General features: G+C 47.6%; 1 protein-coding gene across 1 annotated transcript in view; it reads left to right on the plus strand.

Annotated features, from left to right (window-relative positions):
* The window catches only part of LOC126528032 (uncharacterized), a 99,184-nt gene that overhangs the window by 56,474 nt on the left and 20,103 nt on the right, over window positions 1–22,607 (plus strand). The window contains exons 3-5 of the mRNA XM_050175881.3: window positions 2,778–2,881; window positions 13,324–13,502; window positions 18,844–19,057. Coding sequence (XP_050031838.1) covers window positions 2,778–2,881; window positions 13,324–13,502; window positions 18,844–19,057 — 497 coding nt within the window. The remainder of the gene's footprint in view (window positions 1–2,777; window positions 2,882–13,323; window positions 13,503–18,843; window positions 19,058–22,607) is intronic.

The raw sequence follows: 22,607 nt of genomic DNA on the forward strand, positions 1-22,607 counted from the left end.
TTCCTGAACCTAACCCTGCTTGACTTGCGCACATGAATTGACTTGGCGGCCAAAATTGCAGAGTGCGAAATCTTACATGTTAGCCAAGCGCTTGTGACACATAATTTTGCGCACAAATATATTATTATGTCTTCGAGATTTCTTTTTTGTCCTATTTTTTTTTTTTTTGCGGCTGCTCTTGCTGTCAATGCAGGGGTTTCTGCCCCGATCGTGCTGCTCGTGGTAGCATCTTGTTTTGTGGCCGCCTCTGTCGTTGTAATAATTTATAGTAGACAAAAAAGGTAAAATGAATGACGTGACCGAAGGTGGTATCGTACCTCGGTCCCCCGGCACAGCCTCCCAAACCATGGCGCCCCAATCGCACCTACCCTTCTATCCTGCCAACGCCAACTATAGCTTTTTGAGATGGTCGCCGCGTGTTACCACATTGCATCATACGGGTGCTCGAGAGCGCATGCGAGCACACCCGAGCAGGTGCGAAGGGCTCGCTCTTGAACATCCCGCAACGTGCTTGATGTGGTCCGGGCGAGGGCCTTCGGTACGATCTCGAAGTGACGTTGCAATAACGTAGAAACTAACGGAGAGAGAAAGAGAGAGAGAGAAGTAGAAGACAGGAAAGGCAAGGAGGTTAACCAGATGCACGTCCGGTTTGCCACCCTGTACTAAGGGAAACTAACGCAGGTTTTCAGCATTTCTTATGCATTTAAATAAAACTTCGCTGTATGGAGATTTCAACAAGGTGCGCTGGATCTGCCGCACTTTTTAAAAAATCTTTATAACATGAACCAGCTAGCATATAGCAAAGCAGTTTTTTAAGCGGGCAAGGCTGCACCACGATCTATCTACGTCTGACATCCATTATGTTTTTTTTACTTGAGCTCACTAGCTCTCTCGGTATCTCTAACGCCGATCTGGATAGCTGTTCTCACTACCGGGCGTATTACCGCGGTTAATGATCGTTCGTGTCTGTGCGCAACGAGGCAGAAGAGCAAGCACTCGAAACGGCCCGTAGGCATGCCGCGCATAACTGGCGTGTAATCGAACCGTTCGCCGCCGCAGCGCTATAGCTATATCCAGCCTAGCCGGCGAGGCGCACTTCAAAGGGGTGTGGCGGTCACGCGTTTCTTTTAAAGAGCTGCCGGGTGGAACGAACTCTTAAATCACCGTTGTTTATGAATCACCTGCGACGGCACCGCACAACGGCCGTTCTCAGTGTAAGATGCCACATTATACACCCTCCCCCCCCGCCAGTGCGCACCCTCTCCGAACGGGTTATACTCCTGTCGATGAGATGTGGCTCGGTCCGTTGTTGTTATTGCTGCTGTTGTTGTTGTTGCCTGTGAAATTTGGCACGCACCCACGAAGGTGGGATTGGCCGGGGCTCGCGGTGGAAGCGAGTGGTCTCGGTTGCTTCTCTGGTATTTTTCTTATTCTTCAGACTTTATTCTCTATCTTATGCCGTTGTAAAGGGCACTTCATCCAACTTTCCTCCCCGCCGTCGTAAGTATAATTATCGCGTTTATTTAGCAGAAAAAACAAAACAACAACAACCCTGCAAGTCAGGAAGCTGCTATAGTCACCGTCCAAGATCTGGTCGAACCCTCTCGTGGTATATAGGCTCCATTCTGGAAGAAATCGAGATCAGCGCCAATAATTCGATATGGGCATCGTCCATGTAACAGGGTCTACGTGTAAACAATCAATCGCAAAGGTGAGTGCCGTATGTGTGCCGGGGAGACTGCAATCTATTCGAACCCATATCGCTCGAGGAGCCCGTTGACTGTCCACTTCACATATGAGCCTATTTCCGGACTACCAATGCACGCAGTTTGTTTTGTGTTCGGTTATCTATCTATCTATCTATCTATCTATCTATCTATCTATCTATCTATCTATCTATCTATCTATCTATCTATCTATCTATCTATCTATCTATCTATCTATCTATCTATCTATCTATCTATCTATCTATCTATCTATCTATCTATCTATCTATCTATCTATCTATCTATCTATCTATCTATCTATCTATCTATCTATCTATCTATCTATCTATCTATCTATCTATCTATCTATCTATCTATCTATCTATCTATCTATCTATCTATCTATCTATCTATCTATCTATCTATCTATCTATCTATCTATCTATCTATCTATCTATCTATCTATCTATCTATCTATCTATCTATCTATCTATCTATCTATCTATCTATCTATCTATCTATCTATCTATCTATCTATCTATCTATCTATCTATCTATCTATCTATCTATCTATCTATCTATCTATCTATCTATCTATCTATCTATCTATCTATCTATCTATCTATCTATCTATCTATCTATCTATCTATCTATCTATCTATCTATCTATCTAGCTGTCTGTCTGTCTGTCTGTCTAGCTGTCTGTCTGTCTGTCTGTCTGTCTGTCTCTGTCTGTCTGTGTCTGTCTGTCTGTCTGTCTGTCTCTGTCTGTCTGTGTCTGTCTGTCTCTGTCTGTCTGTGTCTGTCTGTCTGTGTCTGTCTGTCTGTGTCTGTCTGTGTCTGTCTGTGTCTGTCTGTCTGTCAATATCTATATATCAATATCTTTCTATCAATATCTTGCTATCAGTATCTTGCTATCAGTATCTTGCTCTCAGTATCTATCCTACCAATATATATCAATCATTCGGCTCTTAATCCGTGTCTCCGTCAATCTCAGTAATTATCAATAACCATTCCTCCGAAAGAAGCTGATCATTAAGCGCTTCCAACCGCATCTCTCTCTCTGTGCAGGTGTTCAGGCGAGGTGCACTGCCTGTTCAGCCTGAGCCGGGACCAGGCCGAACGGCGTTGCCGAGGCGAGGGCTCGCTGCTGGTGCGATACCGCTGCTTGAACGGTGGGTGCCCATTTACCACACGACGTGTGACGTACCACACACGCCTTACTTGCGTCACAACATATTCAACGTCAAGCTGGGCGAATCAGCACTCGCACTGCGTCTTATACATCGCTCTCTCCAATTTTTTTTTTCGGGAATCCCTAATTCAGTGAGAGAATTGGCGTATTTATTCCACAGTAAATGAACAGAAGAAATAGAAGTAAGAGAAATAAACAGAAATAAATTAAGAACAAGAAGATAAACTTCCCCATATCTGAAGGCATGTAAGGGTTAAATGAATTCACAAAGGAGATTGTTCTGTAAATTTTGTGATTTACTTACCTCATTGGTCATTTTGTGTCCAGTCATATAGCTTACCGTCTGATTCGTGGTTTTGACGCTTTGCACGTCATAGACACGACACAGATCATTCATTGCAATTACTTTAAATTTTCCAGTCATAGTGATCTTTTTCCGATGGTACCTGGCAGCACACATCACCATGTGCACTGACAGAGGTGGCCTGGTGTGAGGCCGCCTGCTCGTTCATCCGCTGAGTAGCAATAAAGTTTTCTCTCCCTCTGACGCTTCATACAAACTGTGAGAAGCAAGCAATTTGATTATAATCCATGAAATTTAAAACGACCAGCTGCAATCAAGTCCTTACATGCTTAATATCTTTTAAACAATTGCTGTACCTACATGTCTCATGCTTCTGGTAATTTTCCCCATTTTACTGACCCTGCTTACTTCCACTTTCTTTATTATTCTATCTTTTTTTCATTTTTAGCAACTGCTCTAATAATGTTTAATTAGTGATTAGAACTTCTTTAATAGTGTTTAATTAGTTATTACAATTGGTCCTAGAGCTGTGATTTCTACCCATGCAATATATTACACTTGAAACTAATTAACCGAGACTGATACGTTTGTCCTCGATGTACAGAGATGACTTTTTAAGTCGAGAAGATGGAATATCATATGAGTAGACGCTTCCTTACGGATGCACACTCTGAAGAAAGTATATGACTAACATCGCTCCGGGCGTTTACAGTGTCTATCGTGCTCACAATGTATCGGGTCTTTTCAGGTAATTCTCAAAAGGAAAACATTAGACATATATTATCCCTATCGGCGTCTCATTACTCGCGTCCGCAGGACTGTAGCAATAAACAAGTATTAGACAAATATAAATTGTCAACAAAGCCACGAAAGTATTTTAGAAGTCACCTTGTAGTATTGTAAGGCTAGAACGTGCTCTCCCTGTGCATACTTTTGTGCTGAAGATTGAAAAAGAAGACAACGTATGTGAGAAGCGCCAGAAGCAGTTGACAACCAGCCACATTTAGCTGACCCATTCAGAATTTGTATCAGTATGCAAGATATGCACGTCGGAGTGTTTCATCGAAAACAAATGCATTTGTTTTTCCCTCGTAAACACGCACTTTTGTGTATTCTAGATTATTGGTTTTGAACAGTGTGCGGCCATCTTTATACCAACTCTTATATGCATGACCTTCATAGAATCTTTGTTATAGGGTGATTGTTTGTCTTGTGCGTGACCCGCCACGTTAACTTAGTGGCTAAGGCGTTGTACTGCCGAGTACGAGCTCGAGGGTTCGTTTTTCTACCACGGTGGTCGCATTTCGATGTGGGCGGAATGCAGAAGCACTAGTGTACCACGCTTTAGGTGCATGTAAAAAGAAAAGAAAAAGAAGGAAAAAAAGAAACAAGGCCAACGCTGTCAAATTAACCCAGAGTCATTCACTAAGGCGTTCTTCATATGCACTGTGTAGCTTCGGGACATTAAACCCCATAATTTGTTTTAATTGTGTCTGGCGCGTCGTGCATAGCCCCCAGTCGCTCGTGCGCCATAAAATCCCACATAACTAAGTTATGTGCAGCTTAGCTGACCCTAAGCCTTCTTTTTATTCTGGCATTAGGATCGAATTCGTGAAATGTTGGTTCTGTCTGCGCTTGAAAGACACGAAGAGACGAAAATCATACATTTTGTTTCCAGGCTTAGCTTGCCTATAACCTTCCCTGTCGTTATACTGTACAGTCGCGATCTTTTTGACGGTGAACACGGGAGCGCGTGGCTTTCCGTACTGCCAGCGCAGTTTAGCGGCGACACCGAGGAGCAGTGCGCATGCGCAGTGCGTCTGGCGTGTGAGAATTCTACCTTCGCGCGCATTGCGTCACGCAAGCACACGCGTGTCGTCTGCTACACGCGCACCGCGACAAGGGAGCCGTGCACTGCAAGAGCGGTAACAATGTTGAAGTTGAAATTACATTCCACACGATGCATGAATAAACTTGAAACTGTTATCTTTTGCCGACGTTCCTATACTTGTAGGCGTAACAGTGACCAACCCTGTGTCGAGGAAGGTATGTATTTGTTCCCATTACCACGTTTATCAGAGCAGCTGCTGAACTTCAGCATGTCCCGTGTTCCTGAAGACAAGAGGTCGAAAATAGTAAAACTTTCGTGTGAAGGAATATTTTCAGCGCTTCATCGGCGCATTCGTGCTCAAGCCCCTGAAGACTGTCAATACGATCATCCAAGCATTCAGGAAAGAAGGCCGCATTTCTGACTTCCCACATAGGCGTCGGGAAATGGTAGCGACAGATGAAGGAGACGCGCTTATGGTAGCTTCAGTAGTGGAGAATCCCTTTCAGTCCGCGAGGGAAGCGCGGGAGCGGCTCGATGTGGCCGCTTCAGTTCTTACCCTACGGCGACCCCTCAGGTGCGCTCGATTGCGAAGTTATGCGGCTGCATAAAAGCCCCTTCTCAGCGCTTCGAGCAAGGTGTCACGACTGCAATTTGCCAAAGCTCACGCCTTGTGGACTTCCGATGACTGGGGCCGAGTAATCTTCTCGGACGAGTCATGTCGACTTTTCCAACACTACAAAATCAATGCGCGCGGCTGTGGCGCTCAAGAAGGACACGGTAAGAACATTTTCTCTACGGATTTGATTTTGTGTGAAGAACTAAATTTAGTATACTTTCGATGCTGATACGAGCCAGACAATCTGCAAGGAGTCGCGGCGAGCGGACGCACCTGCGTGAACGTGTGCGCTGTCAAGACTTGCTGTCGGGCTTCTACACCGCATCGAGCGCACTCATACTTCGCAGCGCTACTGCAGCGAAATCTTGGACAACGTGCTCCTTCCTTAGGCCCACGCCGCTTTACCAGATGCCGGTTTTGTGTTTCAGCATGACCTTGCGCCGGTGCACACTGCGAAAATTGTGAAAGAGCACCTAGAAACTAGTAGGATCCATCTGGTCTCCTGGCCGGCCAAGGGCGCCTACATGAACACGTGCGAAAATATATGGGGCCTCATAAAAGCAGCCATGGTGCGACACCCTATTCATTTGGCGACTGAGGACGAGCTGTGGGAAGCTGTTTGCCAAGAGTGGGAGCATCTTAGAGCAAGTAACTTTGCGCATGCCCTGTGCTCTTCCCTACCGTGTAGAATGACAGCAGTTTTTGCTGCAAAAGGGAATATGACAAAATAGTAAAGAAAATGAAACAGCGATTAATTCAAGTTTACAGCTATTACTTTTCTAAGTCTTTCATTATCTTGTGAAAAATGCACAAAATAAAAGTTCGGACGTTTGCGTTTTTAGGTTGTTTTCTGCATCGTGTGACTAAAGGAACCTGGGAGAAAAGAAATAAAAAATTAGGTCACAATTTCCAGGTATTTAGCGTAACGCTAACAATGAGGAACAAACCATTTACATTGGAAACATCTCGATTATGCTTACAGTGATAATTCGGTCACTGCCGAGGAAACAAAAAGCAGCTAGCAGACGACAAGCGAGCGCTCAGATGACGTGCTGCGCGCGAAGGAAAGCTACTCTCGCCGCGCATGCGCACAGAGATTGTAAGGCGCCGCTTAACTGCGGGGGTAGTATCGAAGCCACGCGCTCCCGTGTTCACGCTCAAAAAGATTGCGACTGTACGTTGCCACGAAAAGTCTTCACTGCTTGTTCGTTATCGGCGTACGTCCTATCGCTAGCTCTATCGTCTGAAAAATGCAGCACCTGCTGGATGCCTCTGCAATGCAACTCCTTTCCGTAGCAAACACCTACCTCGGTGTGACGTACAGAAATTATCTCGGCTTTGAATCTGAGAAAATGCCGCTCGTCAATGTCGCGCAACGCTGCAGCAGCGATGGCGGGTCTTTCCCCTACGCTAACGGATGCTTGTGCCTTCCAAGTTAATAAAGAAAATTAAGAAAGTTAAGCGTGCGATAGACGGAAGAAAACCTTCTTTTGGTTGAGTTTGCTTTCGGGATAACGCGAGCCCTTCAGCACCGCAGATAGGCTTCGTTCATTAGGGCAGACGACAGTCGATGAGCCTGGAACGCCTCGTCGTCTGCGTCGAACGGCCTCGTCTGGAACGGATCAGCGGGCTTCGTTAATCAGCCCTCGGAGCGCCCCTGGCGTGCATAAAGCCGAGCCCGTGTGGCCAAATCCCGTGTGCACACAGAACGCGCTCGTACTTTTGGAAACGTTATATATATGCATACGACCTCGGATTAAGACGCTCGTTGCTTCCGCGCATACAGGTATCGACCACGCGTGCTTTACGGCCCTTCGCATTCCGCGCTGCGCAAGAATTGCGTGCAGTGGCCAGCAAGGCCAGCTGCCGTACACGACGACACTAATAAAGAAAGAAAGTATAAACATCGTGCATCATCAGTCCATTGGTGGGCCCGTATTGACAGAACGCTCTCACGTTAGAATTGTTCGTAAGAGAAAATCACAGCCAATCCTGATGCTAAGTATATTGTTAACCAAGGAGACCGTCCAATGGCAAGGAACTCTTACGAACGTCCAAAGGGCTTTGTAAATTCAGCCCCTGTGTTTCTTTTCTTTTCTTTGGGGGGGAGGGGGGGGGTTGTCGCTCATGCCCGCCGAACATTTATGGCATGAAACACTGTTGGGAAACTGTCGCTTTCGAATTGCGCATTATCGTACGTTACTGCGCACCGAAGAAGTTGCCGTCCGTACAACTGCATTTCAAACGAAGGAATATTTTTCAGCGCGTAGAAGCCACGTGACTTGAGGCGTGGTGCCGCTCGAGTCAGCGTCACGTTTCCGCTCCGAAGTCACAGTTCAGCACTTGTCCATTAGAAAGTACGAGTTTTCTCAGCTGACGATCTAGTGTATGCATTTCTTCCTTTATTATTATTATTATTATTATTTCCTTTTACGGCGCCTTACTCCAACGCAATACGAGCGGCCGTAGCAATACGCAGCTATCAAGATTGTGTTCTCCTTTCGCAACGCCGCAGGCATTCCGGTAGTTGTGCGTGTGCATTCATCATTTATGTAAAACATACATAATCTATAAACCGGCTTGGATGCGAGGCTTTGGGAGCGGAGTGTTCCTAAACGTTCGATCAGTCAGATTAGTAGGCGGCGCTCTGCACGCTTTGGTTTGTCTGGAGATGGCGATCACGATCGATCTTTCTGGTAGCTGGGTACTTAGCACTTACAGCATTTTCGCATTGTGTGGGCGCGCTTGCCTTCTGGAGCCCGATACTTTTTTTTGTTTGTTCCCCTCTCGCTTTAACTTCCCCGCGAGAAGGCCTGCATGGGAGTTCGTTTGTACGCCGCCTTTAGCCGCCATTTTTAGCTATAGCATTATGGGAGGTGGGGAGTACTTTAACGCGTTAAATGTCCCTATACGCACATAGCTCACAGTGCACGCGGAATCGGGAACTGCACTGTTCAGGGGCGGATTTAGGTCAGCCTCAAGCCGGCACCTCGTCAAACTATGCAGTAAATGGGAGAGGGAAGGGGGTGGGGGCCCTCGGGAAACTCCATACTGTTAGCGCTGAAGTACCAGCAGCATGTCTAGGGGGAAGGGAGAGCGGGTTGTCGCCTCCCCACCCCCCTTGTTCTTTGGAGCCTCTGAATTCGCCAGTGCGATGAATGTCGAACATCACGTTTACAGTTGCACTAGAGATAAACGTACCCAGTGGAGGGAATACTACTACAACGGCTCCAATCTGCTACATCCCGTTAGAGCTGCTACATCCAGGCTACATATACGAGAGAAACTGCATGCTCCCAAGTTGCTTTATAAAGCTCTCGTAGGCCACTCTGAAGAGGAGTTGTGGGCAGCACCAAGTGGCGGTCAATACCATCATATGCAGAGTGCCGTTGCGTCTCCAGCCATTCATAAAGTTAAATTAGCTAAAAGGGGTCACCGAGTTAATCCAATCCAGTACGCGCACCCGCACGTTCGTGGTCCGCCATTGGCTAACTATGCGCCATATTCGCCAGTTGTGCGTATATACCGTAGAAGGAAGTTAGTATGTTGGGCCTAGCTGTGGGGCTTGTACGGTCCATTCTAATATGTTGCCATGTCCCCCGTCCCTACTGTGTGAACTTGGTGGGAGAGGTGTTCCTCAACCAACGACGCGCACTTGACGCGTTCGGCGCGGCGGCTGTGTCGTGGCGCTCGAGCAAACTGGAACTTATACCGCCTCGGATGCTATTAGCTGCTTTGCTGTGTTGCGTTTTAGCTGTGTGTGCTCGTAACGCAGCGGATTTGTAGCATAGTGGTTTTACTAGCTAGACGACTTTAGTCCTAAAGTAAGATTGTTCGATGGTCATCCAACGTACCATGTGACTATATTGCCGCCAGTCCTTTGTGTCTTTTTGTTGCTTACCTTAACGCCTGGAATTATCTGTTTAGACTGTGCAGGTTGACTCAGTGTAGCCGCACGATGGTTGTAATCTATTCTTGAGTGGTCGCTTACGCGGATCATCTTCTTCGACAATATTTGCAATGAGCTTCGCTGGTACTCTGGACCCATCTTTCGATGCGCATGAATGGTGTCCGGCCGATAGCCCTTCATAATTATCGTTGTTGACTGCTACAAAAAAAAAATATATACTGCTCTAAATGGTCATTCTTTTCGTGCTACAAGAACCTGTCCCAAATACGCCTCTTGGCCATTTACCACCACTGGGTACGCGAGCGTATACAGGAAAAAGAGCCCTATTGTTAATAGGCCTTGTTAATAGGAGTTAATAGGATTTTGAAAAACATCGCTACAAGCGTCCTCTACATGCCACAGGAGAATTTGCCCAGCAACACGTCTTTAGAACAGCCGGTTTGCCTTCCTTTGAGAATCTTTTTAAACAAATCGTAGTACTTAAATATTTTTGGAGCAGTGCATACAGGCACATAAATACGAAACCGGTACCGTTGAGACATGTTCCTCGTTATCTTAAACCGAGAGTGCGCACTCACTACGGTAAAGCAACAAGACGCTATTATGTTCCTGCTATCTTCAATGAACTACCGGACGATGTATTTTCTTTGTCCACCCGCAAAACACTGAGAGTTGCTGTTCAAGCGTTAGAGAACCTTTAATATGTACTGATGTTATCAGTGCATCTTTGATAATGTGTGATGGTTGTGCCAAATGCACAACCAGCTTCTGATGGAGTTCTGGTGTGGCGCGTAGATTGCCGCGGCTGCCGGTTGTCGCCGCACAAGCCCTCTTGTGGCTTCGGCGCTTCCGTTTTGTATACTGTTTTAACTATACTGAATAAAGATTATTATTATTATTATTATTATTATTATTATTATTATTATTATTATTATTATTATTATTATTATTATTATTATTATTATTATTATTATTATTATTGCGTCGGGGTCCTCCGACAGTATTCTAAACAAAATATGACAAAAGGAGGGCGCTGTGAATCGCGTGTATGCATACGATATACTGCCAAGGGTACCGCAGACTCGCCATATTCGTGTTATTCTGCGCGAGTCATTCGTGAGTGAGAAGCAGAGGACTGCGGCGACATGATGAACCTGTCGCGCCCCCGAAACCGCGCCCCCTCTTTTTTCAATTTGCTTTCTCGTAACCCAGCTGCGCAGCTGTGTCGCCAACTGTCGAAAAAACGTGCAGCACCTGCGCTCTGCGGATACCCGGAAATGGAATTACCTGATGCCTCGTCATGTTTTCATTTTACGCTCGTATAAACTTTGCGGAAGCATCCGCTCACAAACAAACCCTTTCAATCTACACCTGGAAGTTGGCCTTTGCGGCAAACCTCAGCTTTTCCAGGCAGCGAGAGCGCAATTGCTGCTCTTCTTCTTCTTCTGCTTATTATTATTATTATTATTATTATTATTATTATTATTATTATTATTATTATTATTGGTCTCTGGGCACACGCGAAAGGAGTGTTTTTCACAGCACTTGCTAACTCTGTTTTGATGGAAGCTGGGTTGGCTGTGCTAATTGAAGGTAACGTACCGGTAAAATCAGTTTCCTTTAATTCGCGTCTCGCATTTTTTATGCCTAATAGAACGATAACTCCTTTCGCTATATCCCGTCATCCCCGCTGCGATAGCACGATCGTTCGTTGTGATTGCTATAATAAAACAAGTCTAAGCAAACGGTGGTGTAGCCGATATTCAAGTTGGTATAGCTGAAAAAAAAAAGGAGCTTGCCAGGTCATGTGACACGTAGAGCACATAACCGGGGGTCTGTTAAAAGTTGCAAAGTGGGTGCTAATAGAAGGGAAGCGTAGTCGAGGATGTTAGAGACCCGGCTTCTCTGCAATACTGACTGTTTTAGTGGCTGCCATAACATGTCAAGGTGCATGGCAGATTGCCTGTCGTTTCAGGGTTTATACAGTGCAAAAATGTGCATTTGCGAAGTCATTTTTTTTTTTCGATTCCGCAATGCCTCAATGACTGCTGGTACCTCTAATGAATCACACGGCTTTTCACTTACTATGAAAGCCACACCTCGAGGGGTTGATTGTGCTCCGCAGATTGCTCAGTTACCTGACTGATGACATGGACGGCGTTCATCGTGGAATATATCCCTTCCTGAAGCTGCAGTCTCTTCTCTTGGTTGATTGTCGTGGGCCAAGATAAGCCCCCAAAGGGTGTAAGCTTTTTTTTTAAAGTGGGGTAACTGTTCACCCTTCGACAAAACCCAGGGGTCAGTTGCCACTCCTATCAAGTTATTACAGTCGCTAGAATTATGCCGGCGCGCTGATGTTCTCTGAGGCCGGCTCGAGGAAGGGGAAAAGCTAACTCCTCTAAAGCGCCCTCTAAATGAGACGCTCGCCTAAATGAGACGTGGGTGACAAACAGGAAGCCACCAACGGCATCGAGGAGTAACAGAGTGTTCCCTGTATTATGATTTTCTTCTTGCTGGCTGATGCTACAAACGGCCCCCGAGCTTAACCCGACCTCTTCTTCCTTCCTCAACGCCAGGTCGTGCCACGTGTATCGTTTTCCTACATTCTCTCTTTTCTCCCACACTCCACGCATAGTGTTGCAATTTGTTCATCGCGATACTGCCCCCCCAAAACATAAAAAAAGAAGAAAACGGAAATTGATGGTTATAACAGGGTTATCGTTATGGCTAGGCGCAGGATTACAGTGAACCAAGCTTGGACCGGCGTTCCCTGCTGAACTGGATGGTCGCAGCCCTCTAAGAATGTACAACCAGCACTAAATTGAAAACGGGGGCACAAATAAACTTATCAGGAAGCGTGCTATACGCATTGTTTCTTGGGAGCGCAACGTACAGTCGCACTGTAGTCTGCTTGTAAGCGATTCGATAGTCACAAATGTGAATTTAGGATCCTCGGTTAATCCACGGTTGCAGATACGGTGGTCGCGTTACGTAAGGGTTCTCGTCCTTTCTTATTCTTCTGATCCTTCATCATTGGCTGACAGCACGCCATGCATTAGTTACCGCTGGTATCGACCACTCGCTGCGGTGGGCGACAACGAACGAATGCAATCGAGCGAAAAGAGCCTTTACGTCGCACGAGCCCAGGTGAATGAGGAAACGCAGCAAAGAATTCCAGTGATATTTACTTGGCATTTGAGTTTATGCTTATTCTAACGTTCTCACTACTTTGCTTATCTGCATGAGCTTACATTCTATAGATTCATATTAAATTCGCGATATGGGTTAGTTTATAAAAAAAAAACATTTAATCTTACCGTTTGTGCGTTGACTAAAACAAGTGGTGTTAGTTGTGGAGCAAGTTAGAGACGATTCCGTCGTGTATCGTGCAAGCACGTTCGCGTTCAATCTGACGGCAAATGATCCGAAAGCCTGACATCGCTAGTCAAACAGAAAGAACGGCTCTACTTGTTGCACGGGAAAATCATAATCGTCATCCTGTTTTATCTCTACTGCTGGACGAAGGCCTCTCCCATGGCACGGAATCACGTGCGAACCAATTCACGTCAAACTATTGACCACTAATATACGTCTGTCTGAGACGTTGTCTGTAGCACTTGTCTACGCCACTCGATCGTCTGCGTCCTTTGTCTGGTCCCACGCTGTGCAGCATGATGAAAGGCTGGCTAGCCCGGTCCGCAAAAACCTGGTCAGCTTAGCCTCCGATGTATAACTCGTGCAAAACCAACTTGTCTGTGCAGAGCGCTCGCTGATGCAAAAATGTGGCACCCACTTGCGTTCTCCGACCGAGGGCTACCTGTCCTCCCCCGGTTTCCCGCACTTCTACCCTGCGCTGTCCAACTGCTCCTGGCTCCTGGAGGCGTCGCCGGGACAGACCATCGTGCTCAGGATACTCGACGTGTCCATCAGGCCGCCCAGGGTGAGTAGACTGCGTGCAAAACGAGCCAGTTTTGGAGGCTATAATTTTTTTTTTACCGAATAACCTGACTGGCTGGAATAATTAATGAACTATTCTTGAACGTCTCGAACTCAATAGAGAATTTATTAAAACCCGATACTTCCAGGAGCCAATTCGGCTTTCCTCAGAGGTTAAGGGCGTATAGTACCGGCCCCCCTTCGTCTTCGCCGTCCGTCGTTATTATTATTCGGTTTGAAAACATATACCGTTGAAAGGGAGGAACGGCAAAGCAAGGAGCAGGATGGCAACTGCCACCCTTTTCAGAGTCACTAAAAGCACCACGGCGCAGTTCCTATTACAGTCAGTTTTGGTTGCCAAATTCCGGTCTGTCAAAATTTACAAATCAAATTAAATTCTGCAGTTTCACATGTCAACACCGCGATCTCATTTATTAGGCATACGGTATAGCGGTGCACTCCTGGCCAATTTTCAGCACCAGAGGGTTCTTTAATGTACGCCCATGCTTGGTACACGAGCGTTTCTTTTTTACACTCCGCCGCAATGTGAATGTGGCCGCCGCGATCGGGATCGAACCCGCAACATAGAGCTGAGCAGCGCAACGCCATAGGCCCACTGAGTTACCACGGCGGGTTATGAAAATCCCGGAAAGCTCGTTCTTTGATCAAGTGGCACAGGTACGTGGGTGCAGCAGCGTCTCCGTCTGCCTAGACAAAGTGGTCATTTCGCAAATCAGGGTCAGGAAAGAAGATATGTTCTTTTTCTTTTTGCTTATACCTAACCAAAACCAAAACAAGAAAGATTCCGACAGAACTCATATCTCGATAACTGTCGTCGTTAATGCGATTAGCATTCAAGCAATGTTGCTTGAACATACCGAACTACCACCGCTGAATCGTGTACTGCAACCGGCTCCTCTTTCGCGTTAACGTAACTTGACCTACCCCCAGATTTAATGTTGCGCCCCCCCCCCCCCCCCCCCCCCCCAATTTTTGTGCCACCGCTAGCACATTCGTCGTCGTCTTCCACAGCCGGCTGGCTCTATTTTGAAGGCGATCGTCTTACGCGAAGGTCGAACGGACGGACGGACAGTTTTCTCGTTGGGTAACCATAGAAATGCTTACGCATTTAATAAGCCGCTAAGTATAAGTTCATTTATACGCAAAACTTCTTTCATTCTAGCGGAAAAGAATGAAAAAAGAAACGTTGTTTGTTAACTACATTAAACATTCGTTTTTTCCCCCGATGCTCGCGTCAGCTAACGGCTGGCATCAATACTAGCGTGACCTATTTCCTGTTGCCAGTTTTCGCGAAGTGTCCGCTCGTGTTCAATTGATTTCTCTATCGTCCGATGGTGACCGTGTAGCAGCACACGGATCCGGATCACCCCAATCGCAATCAGACGGCGTTTAGAAAAAGTTTATTCCAACAAAAGGTGATACGAACACTGTGAGTCACAGTGATGCCATAATTCCACCGGGACGATAACGTCTTCAAAGAAATTTCCGAATCCACATGGCCTCACTCACATATAACAACGCAGACCCACGGAAACGCCCACTTGCACATAAACTAATTGTGGCGATATGCGAAATGATGTTTAGTATGTACAATGTACACAATTGTTATATGCAGTGATGGTCTGAGAGAGGCAGATTTGATAATTTTGTAGTGATCCTTTGTAGTGATCCTAAGAGCCATACATGACGTTTATAGCGCGCGTGGTGTGCGCATGTTAATATAGAACTCTTCAATTTGAAGTTCCTCAGTGGCTCACGGTTCCTCTACAAATATTGCTGAGACAAGCCGTTCAAGTGGCAAATATTTTTACTATTCTTAATATTCTACGTTTCTACACAAGCACCGAACTTTATGCTTGGAGACGAATTATTATCCATATACAAAGTGTTTCAGCGAGCACTTTCAAAATTTTTAATCGTTGGCTGTGGCGGATAGCTCGATTCTAGTTTATGAGCCGGTCTACTCGAAGCGGCGGACACTACTTACACAAGAAATCGATATGCAAAATCGACTAATTAACAAGAATTCCCTAATTAAATGTTTACTAATTATGACACATATTTCAATTTACAAATTCTAGCAGTGGACTTCGCAAGGCGGATCCATTTGGAACGAATTCTCAGGACGACACCAGTTTCGAGATATAAATTCCCGAACTTTTCGGAGAAAGGCATTGTCGTTCCAGTTACTTGTGTGCTTCAGTGCATGAAACGACGTTTTGTTAACAAATTAACTGGAACGCCAGTGGATTTCTCCGGTCACTCCGTTCACAGGTCGCCGAAGAACGCCGAAAGTATCCCTTCGGTCTCACCTCGTTTTACAAGTATCCACGCTCAGAAGAATATGCCTCGTTATAACACACCACTCGCGAAGGTCCGTATACACACCGATCACCATACAAAAACTTTGAGGGCGCTTAAGCTTCGTCTTTAAGAGCGGAAGGCGATAGCATTCACAGATCTCCGACTGCTTCTCACGCTTCATGGCAAGTGCAGCGTATGTAACCGTAATGCTTACCGGGAAATGCTGGCGGCAAACGCTGTGTACGAAGGCGAGCTCTCTGGTAGAAACGCGGCCAACGCGGCCTCTTGCGTGGGCCGCGATGCGAGAGATGCGCGGATGCGACCGCCATCTGGAGGTGTAGCAAGGAACTGGGCGCGCCGCTGTATGAATGGTAGAAACGCCGGAAAAATGGGCGTGTGTTTGAGTTCTTACGTAACCGAATTATGTTTTCTCGTATATTCAAATTACAATCCGATGCTATCATGTCTGTAGGTTGTGTGTAAGTCGTACTTTAGGAGTTTTCTGTTGCATTTTACTTTGAGAAATTAGTTTACTTACTCCTTTGCAGTACACGGAGGGCCTCAGTCACGGTGTTAGAAGTAACACCGTGGCCTCAGTGGCTGGGTATGCTGGTTTGTAAAGATTTTCTTCGCGGAATGACGGTCGACGCTAGAAGCGAGACGCTGAAATCGGGCCCTTAACGCTATCGCCTGAAAGCCTACACATGAAAAGCGGCAGGTCGTGCTGTTAGCTCGTACTCTTTCGCTGCTCTGGGCTGTTCACTTACATTGACAATTATCGTCAATGTTTTCTGCATACTGATTTAAGGCGAAATCCTATGTTTTAAGCTCGTGTCATAGTGCGCGTTGTGAGGTACCAAAAAAAAACGAAGCGTGCCGGGAAAGGGAAACAGCAGCGCTGGAGGAGGCTTCTGAGAAAGGGCGACGGAGCGCAATCGCAGAGTTGAGGAAAATGTTAGCGGTGGCACCAGAGGCTGTTGCAGGAAAGGGCAACAGCGGTGCCGGGAAAGAGGAGGAATATGTAAGGAGCAGCGCAGTAGGAGCGTTAAGGGCAAGCGCGGTGGCGGCGCTGGGGAGGAAGGGGGAAATGTCACCGGTGGCGCCCCTAGAACGTTCGGGAAATGGCGGCAGCATGCTCGCAACGTGCTCACCCTCCTTGCTTACGTGGCCGCGTGGGCTCAGAGCTTCGTTACGCATCGCTAGGGGCGACGACGCACCAGGCCCTAGTCGCGGGCAGGGAAGAGCGAGAAAGTACGTCACGGCGGAAGAGGCTAGAGCAGGTCGAAGTGCCGCTCGTCGTAACCGACGTCGGGAGGAAGCGGCTATGGCCGTAGCTGCGGCCGACCTAGGAAGTATGCAACGCCAGAAGAATGGGAAAAAAGAGAACGTGAAAAAAAGTAAATCATGGGTCTGTCTTTAATGCATCGCCACTCAGGCTTTCGCCTTCAAGTCGTCTCAGGGATAACATAGGAGACCCTGTGAATTATTTACAGCAAAGCTCTATATGACTAGGATCCCGGGATTTCATCGTATCTGTTGACAGGCAATTCAACCAATCACAGCGAAAGGTGCGTGCCGCGCGCGCCGCTAGGTTCCTTGCACCACCACTAGATGGCGCTCGCCTCGACTACATTATTTAACGAATCGATGGTTCGTTCTCCTTTTCCTTCTGGTCAGCTCGTGCACCATTCAGGTGCGATACCTGCAACGCCATTGGCGGCGCTCCTCACAACGCTCGCGTAGCAGTGTAGGACATCTCGATGCTCTGAGACGCCTTCCAGACAACGCTATTTTCTTATCGCTTTCAGTGCTTCACCTTCAGGTGAAACTGCCCTTCTTTTTTCAAGCAAAGCTTGTATTGGCTCACAAGTGGCGTTGTGGTGGTCACGCAAAAAAACGCACTTTCTCCTAGGGCAGAGCAACTGCGGGAAAGGGCGGTTTGATGAGTTGACAGCTGCGCCAGCGCCGGAGCGTGAGTCATTAGCAAGGATTCTAGCTGCATAGGCGCGCGCTCACGCCACGCGCGCGATTAACCAGAGCCGTTTCGCTTCCGCCGGGAGGGAAAGGTCAAGAAAGGGTAACGCGCACGCTGCGCCGGCTTCGCTTCCGTTCAGTTCAGTCTCGGAAAACGAATGGGATGGCCACGCGTTGGGCGTTCCCCCGAGGAACGGGCAACGTTCGACGAGCGGCTGCGAGGACTCGCCCGTTAAAAGGCTCGACGCCGGCGCGCCGATCCAGCCGTTAAGGGGTAAATACAGTCTGATGTAGCGTGAGCGCGCGCACACGTTACGTCCCGTTGGCGAGAACAGCTTCTATAGTTCGACCGATGCTTCGATGCACTGGCGCAGCCAACGTAACCGGATGCGGCCAACGCTCGCCCGCGCGCCGATAACGCCGGACTGCCTTTACAGCCGCTCGAGCCCAGGCAATCCGACAACAGCGAGAAGATCCCGAGCCGAGGGAGCGGGAAACCGAAGCAATCCGGCACCGTTACCTGTGGGTTACTTAACCGTGACGAAGGTCAGGTGCATGCAGGACAAGTTTCGCCTACCCCCATTTTCCGGTAGAGGTAGCGTTGGTCGTCTTTTTTTTTTCACTACTCGTCGCGTAAGAAAAAGAAAAGCCATAAACGACCCCAAAACACGTTTGTGAAAATTACGTCACTGCCTACACTTTCGCGTCATCAGCTAAGCAATGCGATTTGTGCTCGGTTTGGCTGAATGACTTTACATTGCAAGATGGGGCCACTAACATACATTATCTCGTCTACGTATCCTCTATTCTCGCATTCTATTAGTGGTAATACGTAGTATACGTCCATAACTAATGCATAGATGGATGGATTAAGAAAAGAAACCAAAACGTTAATATCACCACGATCATTGTACTTTTAACGCGGGAACATGTGCACCTTAATCAGGATTACCGTGATCGGAGTCTATGTAGATAGCGTACTCAGATTACGTTCTGCCGTCACGAATAATTCGACTGAGCAACTTAGCGATCTCTGGTTCTTGCAGCCCGGCGCTCCGGGACCACTGCTCGACTCGCTGAGCGAGTCCGACTGCATTGAAGATGCTCTGAGCGTGCTGGAGTCCGGCCGGCCACTGCTGGTCGCCTGCGGGGAGTCGCGGCTCAGCCTTCGAACCCTACGTTCCACGGGGCGCCGACTAGTGGTCCGCTTCCGCACCAGGAGCTTCGTGCCGGCCAGAGGGTTCCTGCTCAAGTACAAGTGTGAGAGTCACGCAACCTTCTATATCACTGTAAAAAAAACATGTGCTACAACCTTAAAAGCTTGTTACACCCTCAATGGGTTTGTTCCATTAGAGGCCAATTACAACAAAATTTTGGACTGGGATAAAAAGCTACTTTCAGATACTCTAGGCATATATATGTACTTGCCTCCATGCAATGTTTTACATTTGAACGACGAGTAGATTGGCCACGAAGACCTTACAAAAATTGACACTGCTTATGGCGTATACCTGCAAAGAAACGAAAAAAACAGTCACAGTTCCGCCAGAAAGGTGAAGCATTGATTGTGATATCAAATCATTAGACAGCCGTACGAAGTAGAGATGGTAGTTTTATCGGTCGTATAAACTTGTAAACAATCGCTTACTAAGTTAACAAGCAAAGTGTCAGCGTGCACAGGCAAACACAAACACATCACACTCTCTGACCGCGGACACTCGCTCTGAAAACGCTGGTGCGAAGATGCGCGGCAGCAGCAGCGAGCGAAGTGACCTTCGCGCTGCCTGTCGCTTCAAGGAAAACTGAGCGGCAAGAACACAGCACTCGCAAAGCTATGAGCCGCCGCCTCACGTAGACTGTGCCCCCCCCCCCCTCCCCAAGCAAATGGCTTTCAAGATAAAGTACGCGTGAACGCGCACCCCTACTAGAACAACGCACCCCTACTACCCCTCCCCACAGTTCCTTGCTCGCGGCGGAAGACGGGCGCTTCTACCCCGCTTTCCTCCATTGCGCACGGGAGATTTAGCCACGATCGTCAGCTCACCCTCGCACGTTTTCACTCGCACATACAGCATACAGCGTGCGGCGACAGTGTTGTCAGTGACAGTGACAGTGCTGGGATCTGCCCCGATTCGCAGCCGCTTCACAACGCAAGGTGCTCTTTATTTAGATATCGCAACGGAAGAGCAAGTTGACATTCTTCTCCGGTGCTCTCAAATTGGGGATATAAGAGTTAAAGCCCGGCTGCCCCACTCCTACATGACTAACACATGTGTTATTAGGGGAGTACCAGTGTGGTATTCGGAAAGCGACCTTCTGGACTACTTGAAACCGCAAGGTGTTCTGCACGTGAAACGTCTGATGCGCCGGGTGGAGACTCAAGAAAAAGAATGGACAGCGAAACCTACTACTTCTGTTGTGATAACGTTTGCTCCCAACACCGAGCGCCCCGAAAAAATTGACCTCGGTTTTACCAAGCATGCAGTCAAAGAATTTGTTGAACCTCCTCCCCGATGCTTTAGGTGCCAACGCTTTGGGCATGTAGCCAAAGTTTGCATCAAAGATCAACGTTGCAAACGATGCGGTGGCGCCCACGATTACAAAGCCTGCAAGGCAGATTTTGCTTGCGCTAATTGTGGTGGTGACCATCCAGCGAGTTTCGGTGGCTGCCCCTTCCGTGTAAGCGCCTTACACCGCCGAGTGTCCTTCATTAGTGGTCCCAAACCACAACCTACTGAGAAGCGGATACCTGGAAGTGACGAGTTCCCGGCGTTAGATTCGGAAGTTGAGTTCCCTGCGTTAGAGTCGGAAGTTCGTTGCATGGTAACAAGCAACGTCAGTGAGCGACCTGAGCCTAGCAAGACGGCAAAATCATCTGTGGGTGAGTCGGTTGTTCGATCTGCTGCAGCAAAAAGTGTCCAAGTTCCTCAGCGACCAGATCACAGCCAGACTCGACAACATGGAGGACATTCCCTCACCTCAAAAGGGATGAAGAAACCAGAGGCAATGGCCAAGAGTGGGTCCCCATCCGCAACTTTTGTTGAAGTTGTGAGGCAGTGCGTACAGCAAAATAAGGAGCTCAAAAATCAGGACCTGTCCGACCTTCTGCGAGTTTTGTTTGAAGTCCTGCGTTCATATGTTCAGGCAATGCAGACTGGCCCCTTAAAGAACTTTCTACAGCTCGTTCTTTCCTTTGAGTCAATGATTACCACCTTCGCAGCGACCTTTACCTTATAATATGGCTAGTCTTCTTCAATCTCGTGCAACTAAAAATCACCGAAAAGTGCCGTTTATTATGCAATGGAACTGCGCTGGGATTATAAGTCGATTAGCAGAACTTAAATTATTTCTGAAAGATACGTGTGTTCCAGTATTGGCCCTCTCGGAGGCTGGCCTACCAAGCGGGAGATCTCTGACTGGATATGTCGCCCATAAGAATTGCAGCATAATGTCATTTCCCGCGGGAAGTGCCGCCCTTTACATACGAAGAGAGATTCCTCATGTGGCTTTAAACGTCACCGATCTTTGCACCGATAGTATTGAGGTGGCGGCTGTGAGGATACGTCTTGGCTTCCGAACTCTTTCTGTTGCATCCGTATACGTGTCTCCGCGGAAGAAGGTAGCAATGGACTTGTTTCTGCAGCAGCTTTGTGACCGTTGTCCAGCGCCCCGAATTATCTGCGGGGACTTCAACGCCCATCACTCTCTCTGGGGTGACAGGAACACAGATTCCCGCGGACGCAAACTTGTAGAAATTATTGATAGTTTGGACTTGTGCGTGGCCAATGACGGAAGTCCCACTTTCTTCCGGCCTCCAGCCTCAGCCACATCTATAGACCTAACCTTGCATTCATCTGACGTCCGCGTGAAGTGGTCAACTGCAGCTGACCGCATGGGAAGTGATCACTATCCAATTTTTGTGTTTACTGCCGACTTCCACATGCGCGACTCTAAAATTAGCCATGTTGTTAATTGGGACAAATACAGGGAGAAACTTGCATATGTTTCTGGTGATGTGATTGACAAAATGATTTCTGGTAAGATGGCTGCTACCACAGCGGTCAAGTTGCCTAATCATTTTCCGACTCCGGATTTAAAACTCAGGAACCTTTGCGCAGCGCGCAGAAGGGCAGAGCGACAACTGATGCGAAAGAAGGACGACAGATCCTTGAAGACGACCTTCAATAGGCTTAACTCTGCCATTCGACGCCATACGAACAAGCTCTGTAGGTCGCAGTGGGCGTCCTTCTGCGCTAGCTTGACGGTTTTCTCACCGATGACGAGAATTTGGCGAGTCATTGGCAGTCTTGCTGGTGATTCTCGTCCTAGTAAACCTTTCGAAGCGCTTGCACTGCGCAAGCAGAAACCTCTCGTGTGCTTGGCAGAGGAATTTGCAGATGCATTCGTAAGTGCAAGTTCAGGAATTCATCCCTGTGCTCCGCCTGCAACATCTACGTCGGTGATGGACGCCCCGTTTACACTTCGAGAGCTACAGACAGCACTCAGCAGCCTGCGGCGTCGATGTGCACCAGGTCCTGACGGCATCACCAATCAGATGATGCAGAACCTACCTCTGGAACACCGGAAGATGCTCCTAAGCTATCTCAATCGAGTGTGGGAGACTGGCGACGTTCCTCCTTCATGGAAGGTGGCTTGTGTTGTCCCAGTGCTGAAGCCCGGCAAAGAAATGACAGACTTGGCCTCGTATCGTCCTGTATCACTGACGTCGTGCGTGGCTAAGCTCATGGAGAAGCTGGCAAGTAAGCGTTTATCTTGGTGGCTCGAAGATAGAAGGGCTCTACCAACATGC

The sequence above is a fragment of the Dermacentor andersoni genome, chromosome 9 (assembly GCF_023375885.2).
Source record: "Dermacentor andersoni chromosome 9, qqDerAnde1_hic_scaffold, whole genome shotgun sequence".
Lineage (NCBI taxonomy): Eukaryota > Metazoa > Arthropoda > Arachnida > Ixodida > Ixodidae > Dermacentor > Dermacentor andersoni.